The 19,746-nt window shown below is 34.9% G+C and overlaps 1 protein-coding gene across 2 annotated transcripts; it reads right to left on the reverse strand.

Moving 5' to 3' along the window:
* Nucleotides 1-4,181: 4,181 nt before the first annotated feature.
* On the reverse strand, nucleotides 4,182-11,416 carry LOC116132087 (oxysterol-binding protein-related protein 1C-like). 2 transcript variants are annotated; one of them, XM_031417765.1, is made up of 11 exons: nucleotides 10,725-11,415; nucleotides 10,088-10,308; nucleotides 9,631-9,987; nucleotides 7,103-7,202; nucleotides 6,373-6,818; nucleotides 6,067-6,222; nucleotides 5,494-5,661; nucleotides 5,278-5,418; nucleotides 4,908-5,138; nucleotides 4,632-4,745; nucleotides 4,182-4,489 (listed from the first exon to the last, which is right to left on the reverse strand). In XM_031417765.1, the coding sequence occupies exons 1-11, from the start codon at nucleotides 11,056-11,058 to the stop codon at nucleotides 4,322-4,324; spliced, it is 2,436 nt and encodes an 811-aa protein (XP_031273625.1). In that variant the 5' UTR covers nucleotides 11,059-11,415; the 3' UTR covers nucleotides 4,182-4,321. The 2 variants fall into 2 exon arrangements, with proteins under 2 accessions (XP_031273625.1, XP_031273626.1); XM_031417766.1 differs by lacking the exon at nucleotides 10,088-10,308 and having other exon boundaries at nucleotides 10,504-11,416.
* Between the last annotated feature and the right edge of the window lie 8,330 nt (nucleotides 11,417-19,746).

Consider the following 19,746-nt stretch of genomic DNA (forward strand, 5'->3'; position numbering starts at 1 on the left):
ATCAACCCTAAATAATTGGAAAATAATATGATTTGTTCAAGTCCTTGTCATATAAACTAAATAATATTTGTTGACATCCATCCGCAAACGAGACTGGTTAAGGAGTTCATTGAATAAATATATTTCTCAATGCTGGCTGGCTGGTGTCATAGTTGACCAGACAATCTTCAAAGACAAAATTATTTGTATTATATTATTACAATATACACAATTACAAAATATTAGGTTTATCAAAATTAAATTTTTTTTTTCTAATAACCGAAGTGTTTGAATCAGTTTATACGCAGTTCAATTAAATTTTAGAGTCATTGAACACGCTATAAACCCAAAATAACTGGTTTTAATATTTAAACCTAAACAGAACTTTTATATCCTTCAAATTGTCAAAATAAAATTCTAACTCTAGGAAACGTGAGAGAAATGTAACTAGGACAAGGGTCAAATCGAACAGGAAGAAAGGAGGAGTTGGGGAACACGGCCATGGCACGGTTGTCAGGAAAGAATGGAGCAAGGAGCAAAGCATGTGACAAACTTTGAAAGAGATACCGCAGCAATTTATCCCATCTTCATATTCATATTGATATTATTGAATTGAATGGTGAAGACATGGCAGTCGGTTGGTTCACGCGCTCACTAAGCCCCACCAAGCTTTGTCATTTGTTTTATTTTCTCTTCTCTTCTTTTATCTAAATGCAATCTATTTGTCTTCAACTATGCCAATTGCCCACCAAATATTTGTGAAAATGATCAATACACAATAATAAAATCAACTTTGTTCATGCAACAATTTTGTGTCAGACCAGGTGGTGGTGCTGCTGCATGTGGGCAGTGGCCTCAATTCTTGGTCGGTTTAGGATTCCATAAAGAAATAGAAATTACGTATGAAAAGGGAATTTTAGAAGTCAAACAAATGGATATAGAATTTTGCATTAATTTGTGCCTCAAACAATGCAAAATTCATACAACAAATCACCAAATAATTGGCTGGTATAAAACTTAAGTCAAGCGTGGTGAGTTCAACATTAATTGTTAGATTGTTATGCTAAACATTTTGCCATTATTTTTACGTTGAATATTATCAAATAATTCACGAATTATTTACTTGTTCAATAATCTCCATCTTAGATTGCCTAGTTGCTGTTTCAACCCAAATTTGGCCCAAATTTATTACCACCAACGAAGCCCGAATCTGACAATTTTGTTTCATAAAGTTGCATCATTTTCGGAAATTTCCCGGAACTAAACCACGAACATGAAGATTGAAGTTTCTCTCCGAAAAAAAAAAAAAACTGTAAAATCTGGCAGTGACAGAAGCTCCAGGAAAAAATTGTCTTGTAATTAAAGAGAGGTAAAGGTAAAGAAATTATTTGCATCGAAAGCACAGTAACAGTAACACCACCCACCCAACAAGCAGAAATAATTTTTGTCTTGGAATCAAATTCAAGAAACGTTTTAGGTGTACATAACTAAAATTGACAACTCACTACTCACTTGGGAAATGTCACTCTCAACTCTCTTAACCCTTTGTATTTTATTATGTAATTTTTTTTATTTTTTTGATGGTGAATATTCTCTGCCAGGCTACAGTTTCCATGTGTTATTGGTCATTCCAAAGAGTAATATTGAACTACTCCGTCTTCACGCTTCATTTCAACTCTATTATAAAAACGGAGTTCTTGATTGTTTAATTGGTTGCTTACTTGCTTTGTATTAACTTTTAGCTAAAAATAATCGAAGTTTAACGTGGTTGATCCATGTGATTTGGTTTGAATCCATAATTTAACCTCCTTTAGATTATAAGTTAATTACCTTTATTGGCTGTACATGTGAAATCCATCAATCTTAACATGCATGCTTTTTAACTAATGTTATATAATTAGGCAGAAATCAAAGTAGTTAAAACGAGAATTGAACACTTGATCACCACAAACCCACGTAAAAAAGTGAAAGCTTAAACATTGAAAGTTGATAATATGCTTTCAGTTTTACAGATACAGTATCCATTTTCTATTTTCGTGAAAACAAGCCTTGAGTGAAAGAAAAGAGAAAAGTGGTGAGTAACTTCAATTGAAATGTGACAAATGAGCAGCCGACCAAGAGAAAAAGAAAAGCAGCCGCCCTACTCTCTGAAACTTATCAATCTTGATTTACAACATTTACAGCGGCAAACAGTGAAAAAGGGCAAGCTTAATAAATGCCATCCTGAAATGACATAACAAAGCCGTCTCGTTTTGCCCAAGTAATATAGAGTTGCAGTTTCGAGTATAGTTTTGAAAATGGTGATGGCCAATGACACCAAAACAAAAAAACATACAATAAATAAGATATGGTGACGTTTCGGTTTTCAAATTCTTAATAAAAACACAAACGCCAGGCTATGGATCTGCTGTGTTTGTTAGGCTTGTTCAGTTTAGGTCTTTTTGTTATTTAGGGTTTTGTGTTTGCGTGGTTAAATGGTTAAGATTGATTGGACGGTTGGATGGTGTTATGGGGAAGTGGATTCGTTAAGTCACAAATCCATCTATCATTATGCAAAGAAAAAAAAAAAAAAAAAAAAACAGAAAATTTATTAAGAGACAAGAGCAGAAGCTGCCTCACAGAACTGGGAAACTGGTATTTTTTTGCTTCTAGTGTCAGAACCCGTACCGTCATTGCGTCATTGTGGATGTAAGCAAAGGGAGAAAGATAAGAGAGGTGTAGGTAGCTGTTCGAGATCTTGGAGAATATATCATAGTAGATAGGTCAAAGAAGCTATTATCCTGTTGAATATAAATATAAATACATAAAGGAGTGGAGAAAGAATAGTGTTTCTTTAGTTCCATTAATAAATGGAGATTTATGGACGGCTAGTGAAAGATGCAAGATCTGGTTAATTGGAACTTAAGACAGATTCAGAACATTATAAGAAAGTATCAAATCTGTTGTTCCAATCTCCAGCCGTAACTTAAGACGGATTCAGAACATTGAGCAGANAGATATGGTGACGTTTCGGTTTTCAAATTCTTAATAAAAACACAAACGTCTGGCTATGGATCTGCGGTGTTTGTTAGGCTTGTTCAGTTTAGGTCTTTTTGTTATTTAGGGTTTTGTGTTTGCGTGGTTCAATGTTTAAGATTGATTGGACGGTTGGATGGTGTTATGGGGAAATGGATTCGTTAAGTCACAAATCCATCTATCATTATGCAAAGAAAAAAAAAAAAAAAAAAAAACAGAAAATTTATTAAGAGACAAAAGCAGAAGCTGCCTCACAGAACTAGGAAACTGGTATGTTTTTTGCTTCTAGTGTCAGAACCCGTACCGTCATTGCGTCATTGTGGATGTAAGCAAAGGGAGAAAGATAAGAGAGCTGTAGGTAGCTGTACGTGATCTTGGAGAATATATCATAGTAGATGGGTCAAAGAAGCCATTATCCTGTTGAATATAAATATAAATACATGGAGGAGTGGAGAAAGAATAGTGTTTCTTTAGTTCCATTAATAAATGGAGATTTATGGCAGCTAGTGAAAGATGCAAGATCTGGTTGATTGGAACTTAAGACAGATTCAGAACATTATAAGAAATTATCAAATCTGTTGTTCCAATCTCTAGCCATAACTTAAAGACAGATTCAGAACATTGAGCAAAGGTCATTTTCAGGACTGACTTCTTTCATTCCAGGCAAAACCCCCTTGAACATCAACTAATGCAGGAGGACTGATATTAGACAACAATTTTTTTTTTTTTTTTTTTTTTTCACAAATTAGGAAGTTTCGGATATAATTTAGGTATCAGCAAAATTACCATATATAACACAAAATTTCTCCGCCAATTCTTTCTAGTGAAGCTCCGGTTTGTCATTATACCCCGAGAATTAGAGAGAATTATAATCCCCGCCCTGTCTAAAATTCTCAGAATTCGTTGATAGTTCGAATAGATTCGGAGACCGGATTGACTTATTCAATTTAAATTTAAATAGGTTCTATATGGTCTTTTCCTAAGATTGAACTTTCTACAAAAGGTTTTAGATAATAAATAACCTTAATTTTACACAATGCTTCGATTAAAACTAAATCTAAAAGTAATCTCAAAAAATTTAAAAAAGGTAACCACTTGAATCATACGTAAAAGACTGGCATAGTTTCAGCTGGGATAAGGAATGACATAATTTCAGCTGGGATAAGGAAATATACCCTGCCAATCAATAAAAATGGAAAGACACAAGATGGTAATTTTTTTTTCTTTATTAAATGCCAACATCCTAATCTAATTTACTTACACGGATGATTATGGGGCAATCATTAGCCACCGGAGAATAAATGTAAACGAATGAGGAAATTTGAACTTAGTCAAGGAGTTGATCAGAAGGGATATGGCCAAAAATATCAGGACATAAATCCCAATCTGCTTTCTCTCTGGCTTCCCAATAACCGCCTACATAGCGATACGCACCAGTTACTTCATCCTTAGCAAACCATCTCGGTTTCCAGCCACTCTCTTGCATCTTTCTAGCCTGAATCCCATTCGAAACAGCAATTCATTACATTCATATAACCAACTAATATAATCAGCAAGTCTTAATGAACATATATGAACAAGAAATGGTAATATACTCGTATGCGTCTGTGCAGACTAAATGTTAACACAAAATTTACCTGCCGCTGTCGCTGCTCTAGCCGTAACTTCTCAGAATTTGCCATTTCGTACTCCCCATTTTCCAAATGCCTTTGGTCAGGTCTGAGTCTTGAATCTGTTGGTGGCAGTTTCTCCTTCACATATAAAAGAAAAAAAAAAAATTACACATCAAACAAAGAATTCTGAATGCATCTAGAAAGCACCTTTTTTTGTTCTCTTGGAATTCAAGTATTCACTATGTGTATCAGACCATATGATGAAACATTATAGTATGATATGACATGTAAAATAACCACCTTTAGATCAGTGGTGAGCTCATTCAATGTGATAGCAAAACGTGTGAAGTTATATCTAGTGGGAAATGTAGGAGGAGCACTTCGCTTCCAAAGTAGACGAGCTTCTGATAAAGACTCAAATCCTTTTCCTTTCCCTGAAAAGTCTCCAATCACAAAATGCATGCTCTCATCCCATTTTCCAAATAGGGTTGCCAGTGTTTTCCCATTCCTATCTTGAACTATGCCTTGCACCTGAAAAAAATCAAGCATATACGTAAGACATGATCTATCAAAGATACTACTCTTTATCATGTCATATCGGCCAAACTACAATCATATACTACTGAAAATATTCTAGGACACATATATAGATGATATCTGAAGAGAGAACCTGGTGAGGATTGCGGTCAATTATAGACTGCTCCTTGAATTTCAGCTTGCATGAATATTCATGATTTCCCTCAATACGCATTGTTCCATAGTGATCGCAATACAACTTTCCCAAAATGAGATTATATATTGATGTGGTAACCTGACAGAGAAAAAATAAATTAGTAACTAGACCTTACTAAGAGCATGAATGTTATTTCGGTTGTTAGAATCATACCTTACTCCATTGAAAGACTTCTCCATCATCAAATTCCAAAGTTAAGACACCAACAGGGTCAAGCTGAATTGAGCGACCCCAAAATTTGCTCTTCAGATTGCTATCTCCCCAAAATTTCCAGCCAGTACCCTCACAATGACAGGCAACAATCATGGGGTGATGACTGACCTGACACCAAAATAAAATGAGATCAGCTGCTCAATATGTTAAAATCATAAAGGATTTAGCACAGAACTTAAGTTAACAGTATCGTCAAACTATGAGGGTGAATTAGTAGAGTTCATCTCGAGTAATGAGTTGTATTTTACACCTAAAATGAAGCGTGCAATGAAATTTTCCCATTAGCATATGGTACAATGCATATCATACTCATCTAAGATTCACTCGAATTTAGAAATTTATATGCCTGATATACTCCTACAAAGTTAATACATGTTGACTCTAAAGAAGATTTTGCCAGAGCTATGTTACAGTACTCATAAGAATTGAAATATTGTCTAATTGCATAGATGAATGAAGTGATCCACAGAAGAAACTGACTATATAATTTGAATTCTGGGCATGGAAACAAACCTTCTCTGAGAAAAAACGGAGGCCTTTATCTGGATAGTCAGCTTCGTATGTTTCGCCTAACAGTGGATTAAACGGTTTACATATTCTTCCTTCAGTTGAAGCATAACCAGATACAGCAAAGGCAGCCACATTTAAAATCCTCATTAGTTTATTACCCTGTGAAATTTCAAGGAATTGTCAAAGAAGCTTGTGATACAAGTAAACACTTAACAGAAATATATGCATGAAATGGTTGTCTGTAAGAAAGAGAGAAAACCTAAAGAGCAGTAAAAAGGAGCAAAATCAAGATGTTATTCATAGACTTACCCTTTTCCCCCATTCATATGCTCGGTCAAGAAGATATGAATACTCCAATTCTTCAAAACACTTTTGTAGAGAAGAAAGGGGCTCATTAAAGTAAACAGGAAGACAAATTTTTGTGAGGTCCTTGCCAATGTTATCCTTAATCATTGACCAAAGGCTGATACCCTTCTCTTTTTCAACTGGATCAGGGAGTTTCTTACGCCTCTTAATAAGAGGATAGTTAGTTCCAACAGATCTGATGGACGGATCAATGTCGTCTTCAGACTCATCTATATGAAGCCCTTCCCCGTCTGAAGAGAAAGATGAAGTACGAAAATCAGACCCATTACTTCTGAAAGAACTTGACGATAAAAAGTCACGAGTATCAAAGAAAGCTGTTTCGTCTTCATCTGTTTCTTCCTCTGCCACATCAACTCTTTCAATATCATCATCAGATTCAGTTGGACTTTCTGACAATAGGAAAAAGAAAACCCAAGAATAAATATGTAGTTTTGAAAAAGAAAACGTAGAAATGACAGTATGGGTCTAATATGTATCAATTTCTGAACACGTCTGATAGGCATTTTAGATAATGCCAGAAATAATTAGCCATTATAACAGAATACGTTCTACACAAGGACCAACTCTAAATGTTAATTTTATGCATGAACTGAGAGTCAGTACAACTCACTGTAATGTAGTAATATCACATGATTGTAACCTTAAATAAATGGATTTACTTTACACAACTTACCACTGAATTTGTCTTGCCTTAATGTCGAGGAAGCACCTAGATCACTCAACTGTCTTTGGCTCTCATCAACTACTGTATTCTCCAGGTCAACCTTTTCTGTCTACAAAATACAATTTAAAAGAATGTTTTACCATAACAAGGAAAAATTTAAGAGATAAAATCCTGCAGTAGAAACATAACTTAACCAACAAGGATGCATGGATTCTCTAAAAAATTATAACACTAGCTTAATCCGTAGACTGAAAACCCTTGAATAACTTAATTATGATTTGAAATATAATTAGTGACTACCAGCTTGAGCCCAAGCAAACCGCAAGCATGAACTAGCTTCTTGAGGTGTAAAGCAAAATCGAGAACCTCAAGCATTATAAGGCACAGCATAAGCCTTGCAACTATCAACTACACTAATTGTAGCAATTTTAATTTTAAAAAATGACATAAATAGCAAAAAAGATTATATGATGATGATATAAATGGCAAGACTTGGGTGGGGGCCACCAATTAACTCAAGGCACTTATATCCAACCTCATGTAAGAGCTGAGAGCATATTAAAGATAGAGGAACATTTTATCAGCTACTGCTAGAACTGGTCAAATTCAGCAACTCTTGCTCAGCAATATTTAAGACAGGCATATGATACTAAAAGTCACCCCATCTCAATAAATCGTTCAATTTGAAGATCATGATGATTGCATGAGATGGGGCAAGATACAGCATAATACCGCTCTTTTTTTTTTTTTCCTTATTTTTTTGCTTCCTAAACCAAACTAACTTAAGCTTGCTATTACCAATTGACTATGGTCAAGAAAGCAATTTAGCAGGAAATAATAAACACACTTGCTAAGTGCAATAGTCAGAGTACTCCCCAGCCTTCATTAAGGATAGTTTAGCAAATTGTGATATCCAAACACTAACAACTATGTTTAGCTAAATTATCCTTTAATCATTTCAAAATCGTATCTCCAAAATCCTATACATTGAAAACAAAAAGTTCTTTCATAAAGTTAATCAGATTTTCCAAGCCAGAAACATCTGTGGTCACTCAAACAAATATCCTATGAGGATATTGCTGTCTGATGGTAACGATATGTTAGTTTTGCATTATGAAAAAAAGGACCATGACTATACACACAATGAAGCATGAAAATTGTATGTCAGAATCTACATTGTTAAAATAATCGCTTACTTTGTGAATTCATAATTTTTGAAGAATGATTTACGAAATTCTAAAGCACTCAATCCCAGGTCAAGTGCCCCAGCCTTGATAAAACCATCAAAACTGCCTGCACCATTGCTGTTCCACAACTGGCAGTGATCCCAGCACCAAGAGCTGCACCTGCCACTCACCACCATCACTGTCATTATGACCACCACCACCACAACATACCACTAATATCGCGACCAACCCCACTGCCATTAATTTCTAATGCCTCATATAAATGCAATGATCTTCTCTCATATCAACAATATCTTAATCTTGAACAAATTCGGGTCAGCTACATGGGTCCTTTCATCCATAGAGCCGCCCTTTCCACTGAAATTTCTTGTATGACAGACAAATATCAATTTCCTTTTGATGCTTCTACATGAGTCATTTTCTTTTACTTATTTCCCTTTGGCCACTTCTGTAAAAGTGAGGAGTAGTCAAATAATACCACGCCACTTTGTGAGGCGATACAGAACTTGAGATATCGATAACAGTCAGCAATTGTTAAAGACGCCACTTTCCTACCACTCCTACTAATGTTAAGAGTACTTCAATCATTAGACACTCATACACCACCACAGAAAATACTAGAAGAATTAGAAGCAGATGTCACGTACTAGCAAATCTTGTATAAGGGAGACAAGAAATACAAAAATCATCAGTTACATAAATTCTGATTACAAACGTTGAAGGACTCTACTACCTCCTGTTCTAAATAACATTACGTCGACTCTTTTCCAAAATTGCATAAATAATCTCACAAAGGATCCTCAATAGAAAATTTTGGTTGTATGCACAAAATTCGTAAGCCATAGAAATTCTCAATAGACACAGGAAAAAGAAAAAAAAAAAAAAAAGAGATAGATAAGATATATGGAAATCATAAAAATACAAAATGGTAATATAAAATTTAGATTGTGTTAAATTATCAAAATAAAGAAAAAATCTGTCAACTCGCCTTCTCACTTAGTGACCAGACATGAACTCCTAAGACCCAATACATCCATAAAAAACCAACATCCCCTTCGGGACTTCTACTACACTACTCAGAAAATTAAAAAAAGAAAGGGAAAAAAAAAAAAAAAAAAGGACTACACCATATACGTCGTATACAAGCGTTGAACCGCTCTACAAAACTCCAACACGAAGAATCACATAAACACCAACAAACTAGACTTTAGACTAAACACACCCAATTTCATTCGGGGCACATTTGGGAAAATTGTTTAAACTAAAAAATAATAATCATTTGGCAATGCGAGGAGTATTTGAGGCGGTAGAAGAATTCTTAATCCTGTTTCTAGTTTTCATTATATGTACCTCTAAATGCCTCAGCGTGTCCATCAGTAAACACTGCTTCTGCTTCAGCAACAGCAACTGATTCTGCAACATGGCAAACTCGTCCTTCATTATCTTTTCGCTCTCTTGTATTACTTCTTCTCTCACTCCCTCCTCCAACAAGCGTTGTCTCAATTTTTCAGTAGAGAGGTGAATGTTCTCAGACGGAGCCATCAATTCACTGTTCGACATTCTTGGAAACATGTCCTTCACTGCTTGCAGTGCCTCTATCCATGCCAAACGGTCCTCCCGCGTTTCAGCCCTTAAGTGCAGTCGTTTTGTGCCTGTAAATATCGAGAATCTCTTGTCGTCCGATTTGCTCTCACGGATTGAGGACACCTGTCAACCAATAAAACCGAATGCATTTAAAACATTTTAAAAAACAATACCGTTTAAAACAATTTTTATAAAAAAAAAAATAAAAAAAAAATAGAAAGACCTTGAGATGGATTTCGCCGAACGGTTTGCGGTTAAGGTGGTGTTGATGAGACGGGGCCGTTTCGTACTTATTGCAACGCTTGGAGATTCTTCGCATGGACTCTTCGCCGATAATTTTGCAACCTTTCTCGGTCTCTTGACTCAGGACGATCTTATCAGGTCCATGGATCTTGAAATACGACAAAACGCCGTCGTGTAATACGAACCATCTCGGCCTCCAACCTTTCCNGCGTTTCAGCCCTTAAGTGCAGTCGTTTTGTGCCTGTAAATATCGAGAATCTCTTGTCGTCCGATTTGCTCTCACGGATTGAGGACACCTGTCAACCAATAAAACCGAATGCATTTAAAACATTTTAAAAAACAATACCGTTTAAAACAATTTTTATAAAAAAAAAAATAAAAAAAAAATAGAAAGACCTTGAGATGGATTTCGCCGAACGGTTTGCGGTTAAGGTGGTGTTGATGAGACGGGGCCGTTTCGTACTTATTGCAACGCTTGGAGATTCTTCGCATGGACTCTTCGCCGATAATTTTGCAACCTTTCTCGGTCTCTTGACTCAGGACGATCTTATCAGGTCCATGGATCTTGAAATACGACAAAACGCCGTCCTGTAATACGAACCATCTCGGCCTCCAACCTTTCCCGTAATTCACCCACTTGTACAGCACTCCGGCTATTCCGTTCCCTACTAAGTCGTTTATCTTCACGTCCACCGGCTCCGCCCTATGGCTCAGCCTTTGATTCAGTTCCGTCCAATTGGCACTCCCGCCGTTGTGGTTATTGTTATTGATGTAATTATGATGATGGTTCACTTTCGCCGGAATGGATCGGGCCGACGGGTCGAACCGGGTTGAAGACGTGGTTGACGTAGTCGTTGAAGGAGGGAGCATGGTAGGGAGATGATCTGTAAAGTCTTTATGAGACGCGTGGGTGTTATCGGATATGGTGGAGACGCAACAAAACGGATGCATATCCAATTATAAACTAAAAAACTACCAGATCGCCAGATTTGACACTGCTGACGGGGCGGCGGAACATGGCGGCCGAGTTAATTGCGAATTTCATGCTATTTTTCGTTTTTCTTAATCTATGAGACGAGAGATTGCGTGGGAGTATCGGATTCGGTTTGGGTAAATTGAGTGTCGGTTATTAAAGGGTAATAGAAAATTTTGATTCTATTTATCGGTTAGAAATAGGTTTATCCTCGAGAATTTCGGGGAATGAAGAAAGAGATGAAGTGACTTGCGAGAGAAGGAATGTCCGGTGAGTTTCTCTCCGGTGGGGGGCTAGTGAGAGATTTAAAATACTCGGACAAATGTTCCAACAAAATTGAAGGAGTAAATGAATTAATGCGATTGTTTAAATATGAGGCGGTTGGTGACTCATTTATACGATTTTCTTTTTTGAATTTTTGTTTATTATTATTATAGAGAAGTGGGGCTGTGATCCTGTGCGACATGGTGTAGGCGAATAAAGGAGGGGTGAGCCGTCGGCTAAGTGAAATTGTGACATGTGGAGAAGCAAAAAGAAATACTGTGAGTGGAGGAAATGATTCCTGGGAATGGGCAGAATTTGGTTTTGGTGGCGGCCGACAGATGTTTTGATCTTCATTCTTCACTATGAACTGTTCTAATTTAATGTAAGGAGTGTCTGATTAGAGTGGTCCATGCGATTAACGTGGTCCTTTTTAGTATGCAATCATTTCACCTTCTACAATGAGATATCCCATGTTTAAAGAACTTGGCCTAAATTTTGTGCGATTAGATATTACTCCATTTTCATGTTTTTACGGATAGATAGGTATGGTAAGCCTAAAATAAAAATAGTAATATTGTATTTTAGAGTTAAAATCAATTTTTATTTAATTTATCTTTCGTATTAGTTTGATAATTGTAAAATCAGCGGCTGGAATTGGGGTTTAATATAAAGACCCCACAATCACAAGTGATAAAATCTACAATAAGAAAAGAACAAAAAGTAGAGGCATATAGAGGGTTATACAAAGACGCCACCAACACCTTTGGAAGTTGGAACTTCGATGGTGATTGGTGAGTGTCTTGGCTGGATCCAATCCCCAACAGTCTCACAATTTTATGCCACACCCAAAAGCCTTGATGCTCTTGTTGGTGCTCCTGCTCCATGCTTTTTTAATCTAACTATATCATTTTATTTTTAAATTTTTTTAATGATAATGAAGTAGTATCCACCACGACAAATAAAAGGCTGTCTATCTATTCAAATGTTGTTGTACTTGTACCTATCAATCTTTGTTGATCCAAATATTGCGCCTATCCAAGATTTCGTATGGTAGCCACCCTAATTTATTCCTTGTCTTTGGCTGATTGACAAAATTTTCAAACATATTAAAGTTAATAGATGAATATAATGTATGGTTCATGGATTGATTGGATTCTTTTAATATCAAATTGAAACTCTCTTAAATTAACATAAAACAAGGTACTAATTTTCATTATTAATCATAGACAATAATGAACAATAGTCATTTTTAATGATAGAAAAAACTAATAATTAAACTTTACTTTGGGGGGAAATGACTTGAAATTTAAAATTAATTAACACCTAAAACACGGCTATTTATTAATCATAAACCATTAAACCCTTGCATTTGGTGTACCAACACGCTTTCAATGTGGGGGATAATTGAATAGACCCCACAATCTGAGGGAGTTGACGTGGCCGGAACTTTTGGGAGAAGATGATCAAAACTCAAAAGAGGATAAACCAAAGTCCGTGAAACGTCCAACCATATGCACCACGTGAGAAATACTACGACACCGTTGTAAGCGAATTGTCATTGGTGAGTGCTGTTGCAAAATGACACGTCTCCGTGTCCGACTGTTTCGTGTGTGCGTCGTGTTTGGTGTCGCCTCCGTATGGCTCACTATTAAATTTACTGTACTATTTTCCGTTACAATGGGAACGGAAACTTAGAGAGAATTTCTGACGTTTGAGGTGACAACTCACGCGACGAAACTACGGTCACATCATAATTAAATACATACACGAAGTTTTAGCGATTTATAAAATTCCAAAGATTATTATAATTTATAAAAATAAAAGATTTACAAAATTTTGCTCCTGATATCTTCATTATTTATACTAAATATATTTTCAAATATCTAAAACCAACATACAACCCAATTTTTGGATTTAAATTTAAAAATTATTGTGTACATAAAAATTTATAAATTTCGTGTACACCTAATTTTAGTATAATATACAAAAATTCTGGCAGAATAAAAACATGTTAAACAAGCTTTTTTCTTTTTTTTTTTTTTAAAAAGTCAACATTAACAATCAATACGATTATGCTAAAAAAAACAAATTATGTACGTGGTAAGTGTTATTGGTTTGATAACGTGTTATACATGAAGGCTTTGAAAAAAAATCTCAGTAATTCCAGTATTTTCAATAAAAATATAAGAAAAAAATTATGCCCTTCACTTATATTTTGGGAATATTATAAAAAAATGAGCAATATTATACATTGACTAGGTCCAAAATTGGTACATGAGTGTTGGGTTTTACACGCCAAAGTCTAAACATTAATTGGCCACGAAACTTCCACTAAATGAAAGACGTTTATAACCACTAAAATAAAATGTAAAATATTCGGCAATGAAATTTCCTCTAATATAATACCAACGAATAAGAACAATAAGATTTTTATAGAACATGTGGATTTATAAAGAAATGGGATTCCTTACCCTCCTCCGTTTGAATACCAACGAAATGCAACAAATGTATTGGATCCTTCTTTTTGTCAATTTTGCACGTTTTGACCAATTCATATTATAAGCATATATTTGAGTTCCTGGGTTCAAACCGTGAGACTACCAATCACAATAATATTATGATTTACTTACTCTTTTGGGTTTGTAAGGTATTCAATGGACTTTAAAAATTGGTTGAGGTGAGTGTAAATTGGTCAAAACACTCCCCGATTAAGTGATTATCAATATATATATATATATATTACAAGCATATGCTCCAAAAAGTTTAATATAGCTAGATGATGGCTCTAATAACAATGTGACCAAGCATATATTAAATTGAAATCCCAAATACATCTACCATTGAAAATGCTAATTAGTCTTTAACTTACTGATTATGTTACATTTAATTAATCTTGACAATTAGCATTTCCAGATTTGAAAGTTTCCCAAATTTTATTGATACATCATACAATTATATATTTTACGAGGTTTTATGTTTTCATTTATTAATCCTATTGAAGTCAAAGGAAGGAAAAAAAAAAAAAAAATTATATGATTAAATAAATTTTATTCGATTATCTTATAAGAGAACCAAAGTATATTCGCTTCCTTGATGATCGTACAATTCTTGATGTTTATGGAAGGAAATTATTCCCGTTCAGATGGTACACAAAATGATGAAGTAATCAAACAACATATGGAATCTTTGCCTTTTTGAAGATCCCCCATTCCCACCCAAAGTTTCAAAATACTACATTCCCACCCAAAGTTTATATTCTATTAATACAAAAAATACATTTCACTTTCTCTATCGGTGTTCGACGTGTTACCAAGAGCTTGTTTTATAGAATGGAGGCCAATGGATTGAATAATGATGACTAATTGAATATTCACCGTCAGAATCAACCGAAAATTAGCTAAAAATAGGAAACCCTTTATTTGTGGTGGCTGATAATCGACAAAAAATTAGGTGCTAGAGTGAGAGAGATTTTGTAAAGAGGAGACCAGAGGTTTAAATGGTGATAAAGAAAAAAAATTTGCCGTTGAAATCAGCTTTGGGTAGTAATGGAATATTAACTTTGGGTGAGAAAGTGGTATTTTAAAATTTTTTGGGTAATAAAGTCATTAAGGCAAACCTTAGGTGGGAAAAAGTGGTTTACTCATAGCATGAAAGCATATGGAATCTCTGCCTTTGGAAGATCCAACATTCCCACGTATAAACATTTTTTGATTTTTACACTAGAAATGATATTTTGAATTTGATTCAACCAATTCGTTGTTAATAAGAGAAATACTTTAAGCAGTCTTATTTTTGGCATTTTTTTGGAGTTTCCATATCATGGCGGTACTATATATAATTATACAAATATTAGTGAAAAATTAAAATTCATTATTGGTAAAAATAAAGAGATAAATCTGTAATAACGCTATTTTGGTGCTGCAATTTGTCATTTAATACTTAACTAGGGGCAAGCATAAGCAAAGCAATGTTTCTTGCCTCCACAGAATACGTGTTGGGAGGTCACTGTCGGTGGTTGAAGAGAGATATTTAATTATTTATTTAATACAAAGAAGGAAGAGGACAATTCACAACTGTTCACTGAACGTTAACATGTATCAGAACACAGAGGATCAGCATGCAGAAAGCCGTTTCGTGAATGAATGATTATTTGACCGACAGTGAAGTCAAAGTTTTCAGAAGCTGACCTGTACAACACGTGGTGCTCTTTCCATCGTTCACTGCATCTAATCGTCCTCGTGAATAGTAAGAAGAAGCTGCCTTTTACTGCTCACAAGGCACGACATAAGTCGTCAATAAATAATTGGGAGCTGCCTAATCAGTTTTCCTGTGGTTCTAAATTCAAGTTGTATTTTTTGAACCCAACATCATATCACTCGGCCTTATAAAATCGCCACCGTTGATCCTTTCATCCCTGAACGTGGCATAGAAAGGTAAGTCAAAGTAATCATAACAAATATATATTATAAATATATTTTTATAACTTTATAATACCCTTTTAATAAATAATTATATTGGATCTTACTCATTCTCAAAAGTAAAAAATGGGAGTTTAAAAAAAAATGAGTGGGTGCATTAGGTAATGAGTGGAACAATCTTAATTAGGTACTAAAAAGATTGAAAAAGAAGGAGCGGGTCCAGTTGGTAATTAGTTAGTAGTGGAAAGCATGTGCTTTTGACTAACTCATATTAATCAGTATCCAATTATTCATTCATAACCATAATAAATCTAACAAAATCTTTGCATGCGTGCTGGATTTATACATCGACTATAAAGACTATAGAGAGAGAGAGAGAGAGAGAGCAGCTTTAAGTGTGGGAAAGTCGTCAAATTGTCACAACTCACAAGCAAAAGGAATATCAACCCAAACTAACGTCTATATATCGTTTGTTATTCATGAATCAACTTTTTTATGTTCTATTCACACCCACTTAGATCTTATTTTTTAAAGTGACCACCCAATTGGTATATTTTATTTTTTTATTATTTTTTTTGGTAGTCGGTGTCTCCAGACTAGCTTACATATATTGCAACTAATCACTAGAGTCCATTTAACACCCTATAAACCTAAATGACTATGTAAACCACAATATTATTGTAGTAGGTGGTTTTAAAATTTGAACACAAGAACTCAAAGAATTGAATAAACCTAATTGACCGTCAGACCAACCTCTTGAGGGTTAAAAATAAGGAGTACAACACGAGGACTTCACAGAAGGTCGCCCATTTTAGTACTGCTCTCGTCGAAACATGCTTAACTTTGGAGTTCTGATAGGATCCAATATTACCGTCTTCATTTTAATTGTGCGGACTATGAATTGAACTGATATATCTTAGAAAATGTATACCCATTTTTTAAATAGATGGCTAGAATATATCAGTCTGTTTAGTTATATACTTGAGACATTGGAATCATACGATATCGTCGTTCTTAGAACCTAACAGAAGAGATTCGAGAAAGAAAGAAAAAAAAAAAAAAAAAAGAATTATGGAATTGTTAACTTGCAAGTGTGTATGATATATGCTCCATTTTATCCTGCTACCCGTTCCAACTTAGTTCCATCCACACCTAAACAGTAAAGAGTATTTGATTCCTTCTCTTAACTTGGTCCACCATCCGAACTTGCCATGTGACTCAGTGACTAAGGATGTTTGACTGGTTTGGTTTTTAGCTTCTCTATTGTGTTTTTCACTCTTAAGAAATAATCNTTATATACTTGAGACATTGGAATCATACGATATCGTCGTTCTTAGAACCTAACAGAAGAGATTCGAGAAAGAAAGAAAAAAAAAAAAAGAATTATGGAATTGTTAACTTGCAAGTGTGTATGATATATGCTCCATTTTATCCTGCTACCCGTTCCAACTTAGTTCCATCCACACCTAAACAGTAAAGAGTATTTGATTCTTTCTCTTAACTTGGTCCACCATCCGAACTTGCCATGTGACTCAGTGACTAAGGATGTTTGACTGGTTTGGTTTTTAGCTTCTCTATTGTGTTTTTCACTCTTAAGAAATAATCATTAGTTCATGTGCATATTGACATTTTCTCGAGTGAAATTAGCTGTATTTCGATCCTCTTTTGAACTTCTATTTCTTTCTCTCTCCCTCATCTCCTTTATGACTTATTTACACTAACATGTCTTTTCTTTTCACATCTTATTTATTAGATCAAGAACATCTCTGAAAGTTTTACCTTCAATACCAAGAAAAGTTTAGTGCAATTATTGAACCAATAATTCTCAAGTTTAAACCTGATTTTGATTTGCCATGTAGCTCCCTCTCCCTTTGTCCCAACACCGACAATATATTATTATTATTTTTTAAAATTATTTTTAAATAACTTCACAGTTCGCTTGAGACTCATGGGTATATTATTCAAGAAGTTATGAATTCGAATCACTACTACTACTAATAAAGAGTGTAACCATTAGAGGCTTACCTAGCTGTCATTAACCTAGATGACTAGTTGAGGTACGTACAAACTGACCCGAATACCCTAGATACATGAAAAAAAAAAAAAAAAAGTTTTTTTTATAAAATCAGAATCTCTTTCATATTTAACATAAATTTTTCTTTAAGTTCAATGAAATTTCGATGCAAAAACGGAGGGTAAAAAGTCCAACCACAGTATCTAAATTCATTCCAAAACATTTGTTGTGATTTATGAATTTAAAACGATCTCTTCCATGGAATTTCTTAACCTACACAAAATTTTAGCTTAACTTTATCTATATTGCCAACATGTAAGATGTAACGAAGGATCCAAGAAATTTGCCTTTTTCTTTCAATTTTCAAAATTTTCTGCATCCGACGCCAAATTGGCAGTAGATAAGCACGGTGAAATAGTCACACAGAGAAGCACAATTAACTGGGTTTTCCTTCTTGTGTGTGTGCCACATTTTATTCAATTTTCACAGGCTCTTTGGAACCAATGTTAACCTGTAAACTTAACCCATATCCAATAGGCAAATTGACTTTGACTAGATCGCGTACTTCAATTTTTTTTTTTTAATCTCTATCTATATCACCACAGCTGTTTCTTTTATCATTAAAAAGATGTCACTTGTGCATCAGTTAGATGTCGTGTGTGACAGTCACAATACAGGGGATTGGCATATCGAATAGAACAGCCTGCGACAACAATATTATATTTCAAGGAAGACAATGTCACTCAGTATAAATCTATGACTTTTCACACTTAAAAACTCTTTTAACAGATTTAGTAATCTAATTCTGTAAGAGTCACTTTGCAAGCACAGACGTATCAAACAACTTTTAGTTTGCGTTTTTCTTCAAGCAAATCCTTTTTAATTCTTCTATTTGAAAGTTCAAAACATGGAAGACACTACTACTAGTCAATAAATTTGTGACTCTTAAGATTATCCCACCATCGAATCTGATTAGGCAAAGGCATCAAGTGTTGACATCATGATATCTAAAGGATAAGATATCAATCACAAATCTAAAACAGCATAGCGCAGGCAATCACAACTTTGAGTTGCCGTAATGTGCGGGCTTACATTATAAACTCTCCGCAAGACAAGCAAGGACAAAAGCTGCAAAGTGATATGCTTTTGGTGCACAGAGGGACCCTAACTTAGAAATGGAACCTAGAAGCCTTCATGTATGACAACCAAAAAGAACGTAAGGGCATTTGTATTACCTATACCTGCTTTTGTCAGACTTTGTCAATGACTAAACCTCAATTTAGTTTCATCAAGTGATGGAGACAATGTCTGTCAACTGTCAAGTGGACCTGATGGGCTGTGGCCACTCCAATAATAGAACAGCTAGAACCTTCCTCTCAATGTAGAATTTTGTGCATGTGAAGCTGAGTGAGTCTCTTTCTTTTCATACCAACAAAATATAACAGACACAAACACAGAGACACACAGAGAAAGTAAAGAGAGTGACAAGCGAAGAATGAAAGAAAGAGAGAGAGAGACAAGCAACAATCAGAGGACATACCCATGTCTTAGGGTCGGACTACACTAGTGTCAAGATATCCCCAGTGAAGATCATTGCCTTCTTGAAGAAAAGCTTCTATTTATCCTGCATGCATGTTTCAACAAATCAACAGTGATAGAGGTTAAACAAGTCACGTCGACATCACAATGATGGATCCATGCCCAATAGCATAATACTGAGACACCTGGTTCATAAATCATAACGGGTCAATCAATTATGGAGAAAACAATAAGCTTAATTCAATTATTATCAAATAAAGATGATGGACAATCAATTATATAATTCCTAATTCGTATCAGTTGATAGCTGGCAAAGAAGACATCAATTTTTCACCAATGAAGGATTTCTTAGCAAAATCAAGACCATAATTTCCATATGACAGAACATATGACCATAAATATACAATCTCAATTTAAAGCTGTACAAAACA

This window comes from Pistacia vera, unplaced genomic scaffold (assembly GCF_008641045.1).
Source record: "Pistacia vera cultivar Batoury unplaced genomic scaffold, PisVer_v2 Contig249, whole genome shotgun sequence".
Taxonomy (NCBI): domain Eukaryota; kingdom Viridiplantae; phylum Streptophyta; class Magnoliopsida; order Sapindales; family Anacardiaceae; genus Pistacia; species Pistacia vera.